This window comes from Mustela lutreola, chromosome 8 (assembly GCF_030435805.1).
Source record: "Mustela lutreola isolate mMusLut2 chromosome 8, mMusLut2.pri, whole genome shotgun sequence".
NCBI classification, from domain to species: domain Eukaryota; kingdom Metazoa; phylum Chordata; class Mammalia; order Carnivora; family Mustelidae; genus Mustela; species Mustela lutreola.
Genome location: NC_081297.1, coordinates 18,920,853 through 18,928,766, shown reverse-complemented (window position 1 = coordinate 18,928,766; position 7,914 = coordinate 18,920,853). Strand labels below are relative to the sequence as shown.

Sequence of the window (7,914 nt, the reverse complement as noted above, 5' to 3'; positions counted from 1 at the left end):
AAAAACTTGACCATTCAAATTCCAAGTCCTGTTCTATGCCTTACCAAGTTAAGATATTTAACTTAACTTGAGAAGTTAAGAGAAGGCATGCAGATTTACAAACTCCACTGAAATAATTTTGACCTATACAGAGATGTCATGTATAACTCAGTTAAATATTCCTGTAAACTCTCCATTTTTGGTCAAAATAGCTTTAAAATAAATTCTATTTTCATTAATATGTATTTCAAGGCTTTATGATCAGATCATTAATCCTCACAGAATGAGTATTAGGGGGCAGAGAGAAGATGGATTCATGTGTACAGGTAATTTTTAAGTGTTTTTAACTTTCTTTTCTCTAGGAAATGAGCAGATATTCCATGGCCAAGGGTAAAATAGAACCTCACTAGAACACACAGTATGTATTCCAGTTAACACTTCTAGATGTCTCATGAGCACTTAAGCATACTGGCTTCCCTCCCCTCTCCCCATGGATATTCAATAAATTCTTCATTCTAAAGGCATACTTCTTTTCAACTTTGTTTGCACAAAAGTAACAGTTTTCACACAATCTTAAAAAAAAAGAGGAAGAATTCTGAAAAATACTTGATTTAAAAAAACTAACAAATATATCAACTAGGCCTTTGGGAAAAGTTGACCACATAGATCTTGTAAATGCCCCAGCACATTTTAATTGTACTCACAATGCAGAGGCCAATATTAAATTGGTTTCTTAAAAAAAAAAAAAGAAAAGAAAAAGAAAAATTAGCAGCTCAAAGGATACACTGTATTTTCAAACACTCCAAAACATTGTTTTAAACACTTCCTAGTTATTTGAGTAATTTTTAGATTCTCCAAAAGAAAAACAAATTTATCAGCATTGTCTATCTTAACATTTGCAATTTAGAAGGGAAAAAGTATTATATAATGAAGATAAATTTGAGTATTTATTTTCAGCTGCAGATAAGTGTTATTTAAAAAGGCTCTGTTATTTAAAGGGACCAAATATAGTGTGTTGGCTTTGAGCCTACAGAATTTTTTAGTCTAGTGAAAGCTCCAATGCTCTTTGCAGTAATCAAAGGAAATATTTTAAAGTTTTTTTTTTTACACTTTCAGAATGTATGCAGAGGTAGCTTTCTAACAATATAAAATGCATTAATTTTATTGCTGTAGAGTCTACATTTGTGCAACCATGCTTTTTAATAATCATATTCAATGTATTTCAATTACTTACTTGTCAAGAATATACATATTCTATCTAGATTTAAACAAACAATCCTGTGCTTCTTTCAAAGAAGTTGAAATAAAGGTATCTATGGTAGAAAAATTCAATTTTTCTAATATCAAAAAAACATATAATTAAAATATTTGTGTGAGCTGTGAATGTATTCATCACTTGGGCCTAACATGTATTTAGGCAAAAAAGAACAAATAAATACCCTGTAAGAGAAAGTTATTATGTCTGTATAAGAGAGTAACATGACAGCTATTTTGAAAAACAATCCCTGTGAATTTCTTAATTTTTATGACATCAAAGTTACAACCACTTATAGTACGTACTTTCCTCTTTTAAGATAACATTTTTAAATCTATGCTCAAGCATTAATGCTTTCCTTTTTTTACACTATATTGAATAGGATTATAATTATCAACTTAAATATACTAGAATATTAAGTGTTATGCAAAGTCATAAAATATATGTGAAATAAATATAATGATCTTGAGTGTTGTTAAAATTAACATTTACATAACTCTACCCTGTAAAATATCCCCTATGTAAATCAGGTATCTGAAAATTTTTCAACTGACATTTTACTACTGATGAGAAGGAGTTTGGAGAAAAGATGAACATGATTCATAGTTGTTTGTTTCATAAAGATTCTAGGGAGACTCTTAAATCCTTCACTGCTCCTATATGCTCATCGAAGTGAAGTTAGTTCACATGCATTTCAAAGCCTTCAAAGGAAAATTCAGTTCTCAATCTGTTACTGATGCTAAATTATTCCATTTGTGTCCTGTTGTGAAACCAGGTGCTCTCTATATACTGCTGCAAGCTTAAATGTTGCCTGTGTTCATCAGATATAATTTTCCCCCCACATAAGCACCTAAATTATTCCCACAGAAGTGTTTCACGATGAGTCTGTTTCAACCAATTGTACCTGAACACTAAAACACCTTTCTTGTTCCTTATCTCTCCCCCCTACCCGAAAAGAACTTGCTTTTTAACTTTCCTTTTTAAATTCTTTTGATCAAAAATGCATAATCTACTTTGCTTCTCGTTTTTTTCCCCCTAAAGAATCACTCTTGTTCTCCAACTTTGTAGCAATAAAAGGGGAAGTTAAAAACCTTATACAATATTGGACCCTTTAAAGTTATGGATATCCGAGATAGTAATCGCTTCTACTCAAGACCTTGCCGTTCCTAACTGTATTTAAGATAAATATCTGATATAAACATGTGAAGATTCTTTAACCAAAACCATAGAGATGTAATGAGTACAGTAGCACAACATTTGCTTCTGGATGATATTTATTTTGCAGCGGCATGTAAGGTTTTAATAATTCTGTCAAACATGTTTGTGGATAATTTATTAATCCCTCAGTTGTTTAGGTACAGTAAGAACACACGCGCACTACATGGATGCATACATGCGTACACACACACGTCCATGCAGGAAGGCATCAATTGCCATATCCCAGAAATGACAATGAAAAAAAGAAAAATAAACAAGAATTATAAACTTAGTTGCCTACGGTCTCACTCACAAAAGGGTAATGCTGGGAGGTTAGGCTGTTGAGTAAAACAAAACAAAACAAAACAAAAATCCAAACCCAAAACACAACACAACACAACCAGTCGCCTCAAATGGGAACTTCCCGCAGACTTTCTCGCTGAGGAAACAAGGAAGACATAGTTTTCGGGATCCCTCGCGCCGGGATCCCGACACTTTCCTCCACCCCCCTCCGAGGGGGGTCTTTCAAGGAACGCTCCAGCGGAGCCCCGCAGACCCGGTGACAGACCTAGGTGAGCAGCGCGTGGAAGAGAAAGCACCGAGCGCGTCCACAAAGCGCCGGGGGCCGCCCTTCTTGCCGAGGCGCCGCAGCTCTCGCGGCTGGCGCAGGAGGAAGGGCTGGACGGAAGCCGCGGCGCGGGGGACTACGGGGGTGGCGGGCGACGGCCGGTGGGCGGACGAGCGCGCCTGCCGAGGCGCGAGCCGTGAGGCAGGCGGGGAGGCCGCGGGCTGGGAGGCCCGCAGCCAGCGCCGCCGCCCCGAGCCGCGTGCGCGCGCGGCCGCATCAGCTGAGCGCGCGGCGCGTGTCACGTGGTGCGCGTGTCGAAGGTCACGGCGCGCTCACAATGGAGCTTTCGGAGTATGTGCAGAAAGGCTTCCAGATGCTGGCGGATCCTGGCTCCTTCGACTCCAACGCCTTCACGCTTCTCCTCCGGGCGGCTTTCCAGAGCCTGCTGGACGCCCAGGCGGACGAGGCCGTGTTAGGTAAGCCGCTCGGCTCTGCGCTAGATCGGCCTGGGTGGAGGGGCGCTCGGAGAAGAGGAGCGAGACCGAGCGAGAGGGGGAAAACCCCGGGAAGAGGAAGTCTCCCGGCTTTGCCCTTCGCTCCGGACGGAGTGTGGGGATGTGAACCCGGAGCGGACCCTGACCATTGTTGTGTTCCCAGTTGGCACCTGCACATAGCTTGTTACACGTTTCTGGTCTGATTTCTCCTCCCAGTCTCTTTGTTCCTTTGTAAAGCCCGTGTTCAAGTCTTGTTTGTGGCCTAAACATCTAAGGTTTTCAGCCTGGTCTGAGGCAAAGGCTGGTTGACACTTGGACTTCATCAGGGTACCTCCCTGCAATTCAAACGTTCAGTGCTAGGCTGGCAAAGGTTTTAAAGAGTCTGTTTCCAAAGTAATTACTAGGTCACAGAGTCTTGACATTCTGCAGCTTAGAGAACACCTCAAGTTCCTGTGATCACTCCAACACGCTAGTTAAATATGTTTTGCACAGGTTCCACGCCTAGAATCTTAAACTATGATGCAGAATGTTCTGTTCCGCACCAGTTACCAGGAGATGAGTCTCTTTGAAGTGGTCCGGTCAGTGATTGCGGAGTGCCGTGTCAGTATGGATTGAAGGCATATTTTAAGACAGATCGCTTTTAGATCATTTTCTTAAATATAAATATCCCAACAATTCAAATTTTGTTTTTTTCTGTAGTTTCATGATCTAAACCTTTGTACAAAAAGTATGAAAGTGGAAGTTCTTTAAACGAAAATAGTAACCACCACCTGGGTTAATCTCAAAAAGAGGATAGCTGTCAAAATCTGAAAATATTTTGAAAATTGTATTTTATATTCTGAACTCGTGCCCCGCCCCTGATATATTACTGTTCTTGGAGCCAGTTATCCTAAAAGTAACCATTCTCTAGAGGGAAGGTTTATTCATTCTTACATTTACATCATGTAAAATATTTATCTTATTTTCCTCTGAATTTACTTCACCCAGCATTGTAATGATCACTGTGTAGTTATTTTTTTTTCTTTGGGGCTACTGTTTAAAAAAAAAAACAACAACAGTAAGAAATTAAGGTAAAATAAAAGAAGATAATTGAGACTGGTAACAGCAGAATTATTGATGTGTGTTCTTTATTGTTTTCCATTGACCTTGTTGTTCATCTCATTCACTTATATTTGCCAATCCTTATAGTTGAATTATTTTTGTGTTCTTGTTAAAGGGGATTTTTGCCCAAATGAAAATACCTGTTTTAGAAACATGACTATAAAGAATTTATTATCACAGGCATCACTAGCAATTAATTTATTTTAGATCACCCAGACTTGAAACATATCGATCCTGTGGTTTTAAAACATTGTCACACAGCAGCTGCAACTTACATACTGGAGGCAGGAAAGCAAAGAGCTGACAAATCAACTCTAAGGTACAGGATTTATTTAAATATCCATTTGTTTTCAAATAGTACCTTTAAGATTTCAATTTCAGTTTTTAAAATGGACACTAAACTTTGGCTTTTTTCCCCCCTCCTTTAGCACTTATCTAGAAGACTGTAAATTTGATAGAGAGCGAATAGAACTGTTTTGCACGGAATATCAGGTTACTTACTTAAAGTTTTTTAAATTAACAATTACTATTTTTCTTCTCTTTGCAAAGATGTGTTTTCTTTTTTTCTTTCCCCCCTCCAGAATAATAAGAATTCCCTAGAAAGCCTACTGGGAAGGTAGGTACTGTATAAGGTGTCAAGCTGAGCCACTTTTCACTTGCAGGTATGAATGGAGAGTGCTGGTGTGAAACAAAACAGGACAAAAAGACAGGGATCTTGACCAAAAGAAAAGGGGCTAAAGGGCAAGTGAAACAATTGAAGTTAAGCTAATGTTTTTAAAGATAAAGTTTATTGAGATAATTTTTAAATGCTCTTTACTCTTCAGAACTTGAGAATAAAGTTTAACAATGTTGTAAATTCAGAGTAAATTGAAATTGTGTATGTGTGTGGTGGGGGAGGTAGACACCCTTCTTGGTAAAAACAGAAGTTTTTATGTAGATACTATGTACAAAATTATCATTGTATTTTTTAGTATAGGCAGATCTCTCCCCCATATAACTGATGTTTCTTGGCGTTTGGAATATCAGATAAAGGTAAAGTTTAATAAACTCTTCTCTAGGGGGAATTTAGGAAACTTAAAAAAAAATAGAGTTAAAGACTGAAATTATGTATTGTGTTGTTTTAGACCAATCAACTTCATAAGATGTACAGACCTGCATATTTGGTGACCTTAAATGTAGAGGTATTTACATATAAGCCTTATCTAAAATTTAAATGTGAAATGAAAGTTTAAATGTCCTTGATTTACATAAACAGCCTTTTTTTTTTCTTCCCTAGAACACTGATTCCCGATCTCACCCAGAGATTAGTTTTAGTTGCAACATGGAACAATTACAGGTACAGTATTAGGACCTGCGAATATGCCTGTTTATAGATGTTTAATTGAGAATTATGCTTATGGAAAGTTCAAAAGAAAAATTATCTAACCATCTGTCAGTAGATAATGAAGGTTGGTTAAGGATTTAATGGGAAAGGTCTTCAAAAGCAGTATTTAAAGTAGGCTTCACTTTTGAAATTAAGATGTTACTCATAAAGAATTGGTTTTATATTTGCTGTTCCCTCTGATTAAAATAAATTTCTGAATTGTAGTATTGAGTATAAATTTCTTCTTGTGGTTAGTTTGCTCCAATAAGACAAAGCAAAATTGAGAACATGTCTTTGAAAATGTCTTCTTTGTTTTCGGAAATTGAACTAAACTTTCAAACAGGATTTTCAATAATTTTTAAATCACTTTTAAAGGAGGAAATACATAAAATTCTAAAACTCTTTGTATTGCCAGTATAAGACTGGAAAAATTCAAAACTACATTGGCTAATGGACAATGATAACGAATTTATTTCTTACTGCTTAAAAAAATGAAGAGCATTACTTGAAATTTTGATGAATTTTGAATTTTTCAAAAGGCATCTCCTGTGGAATTGTTTTAATGTAATCATTAATCAAACTTTAAACTTTCAGAAAGTGTGAATACAGCATAGATTTTGTTAGGTATCTTGAGAAATTTAGTTTTGACATATCTTGCCTGTTACGAGGATTCGGTTAGAAATTATATTTCAAATCTGAGGGCAAGTATCCCACTTGAAGATGAGATATTTCAGAGGAAAATCTTCTTTTGATCGATAGTGGTTTGTCAAAGGTTAAAAATCCTCGTGAATGTTAAACTCGTTTAGAAAGTGCCCCGACTTTTTTCTTTCACCTTTCTCAATCTTGGATACTTCTGTCTTGTTTTGTCCTAAAAACGTGGCATTATAAACATCTTTTAGGATTTAGTGGGGAAACTTAAAGATGCTTCGAAAAGTCTGGAAAGAGCAACTCAGTTGTAACTTGGGGAAGTTAACGATTCGCCCGGGTCTAGAAGAAGACCAGGAACGCCTTGTCGTCGGCCGAACCACCGTCTGTGCGAGCTGGATGTCCTACTCTTAAGTAGATTTTTTTTTTTCCTTTTGGATTTATGTCGTTCATCAATTTTGACACGTTTTATACTTGTAAAAGAGTTGAGGAAAATTCTGCCTAAGTATTTCAGATACCTTTCGTATAAACTGTACATTGATCCCATTTTGGTCTTTTTCAAGTCTTACAAAAAGAAGTTGACAGCATTACACTCTGAATAAATAAGTTGTTCCCACAAAAAGAGTGGTGAGAGTTTGTTTGGATCTGAGTTTGTGTGTTATTACTTTGAAGACATACATACGATTAGCGTTAACTTTTAACGATCGCCTTTTCTCTGGATTAAACACAGTGGGAAAGGATCCGATCTCCGGGGTTTGTTGAAGACCCCAGCTTCGGGACTTGGGGAGCGGACTTGGTTGTCCCGCGGCGGGAGCCGGCCGGTCCCGTTACCTGCGCCGGGGGGCTCGCCCGCAGCCAGACCCTCGACTGCGGGACTCCCGAGGCCCGGCTCGGGAAGCCCCCCGCGCGGAGCCCCTTCCCGGAGCGAGCCACTGCCCGCGCGCGCCCCGCCTCGGCCGCTGGCGGGCGGGGAAGGGGGCCGGCGCGGCCGCGGGAAGACAGGGGCGGGCGCTGTTGTTTCCGCGAGCCCAACTCGGGCGCAGGTTCCGCGCCGCGGCGCCGGAGTCTGGGCCGCAGCCCGTTGGGCTGGCGGGGCCGAGCGGGGGCGGTGGCCGGGCGCTCTCCTCGGCGAGAGCCAGTGGACGTGTGCGCCGCGGGCGGAGGCGGGCGGCGGAAAGAAAGAAATAACGGGGGGTGGGGTGGGCTGAGCTGTGTGCGGGGCCGGAGCGATGCCCGCGCCGAGAGCAGGGTGGCGCGTGTGGCGCTGTGGAGAAATGTCTCCGCAGCCGCGCCAGCGCCGCCGCGCAGAGGG

The 7,914-nt window shown here is 39.9% G+C and overlaps 1 protein-coding gene across 1 annotated transcript; it reads left to right on the top strand.

Moving 5' to 3' along the window:
- Positions 1-3,286: 3,286 nt before the first annotated feature.
- COMMD3 (COMM domain containing 3) lies at positions 3,287-7,224 on the top strand. Its single transcript, XM_059183951.1, has 8 exons — positions 3,287-3,475; positions 4,802-4,913; positions 5,023-5,086; positions 5,176-5,210; positions 5,566-5,626; positions 5,719-5,775; positions 5,871-5,930; positions 6,857-7,224. Exons 1-8 carry the CDS (start codon positions 3,337-3,339, stop codon positions 6,914-6,916), a joined length of 588 nt encoding a protein of 195 aa, XP_059039934.1. The 5' UTR covers positions 3,287-3,336; the 3' UTR covers positions 6,917-7,224.
- Positions 7,225-7,914: the final 690 nt, after the last annotated feature.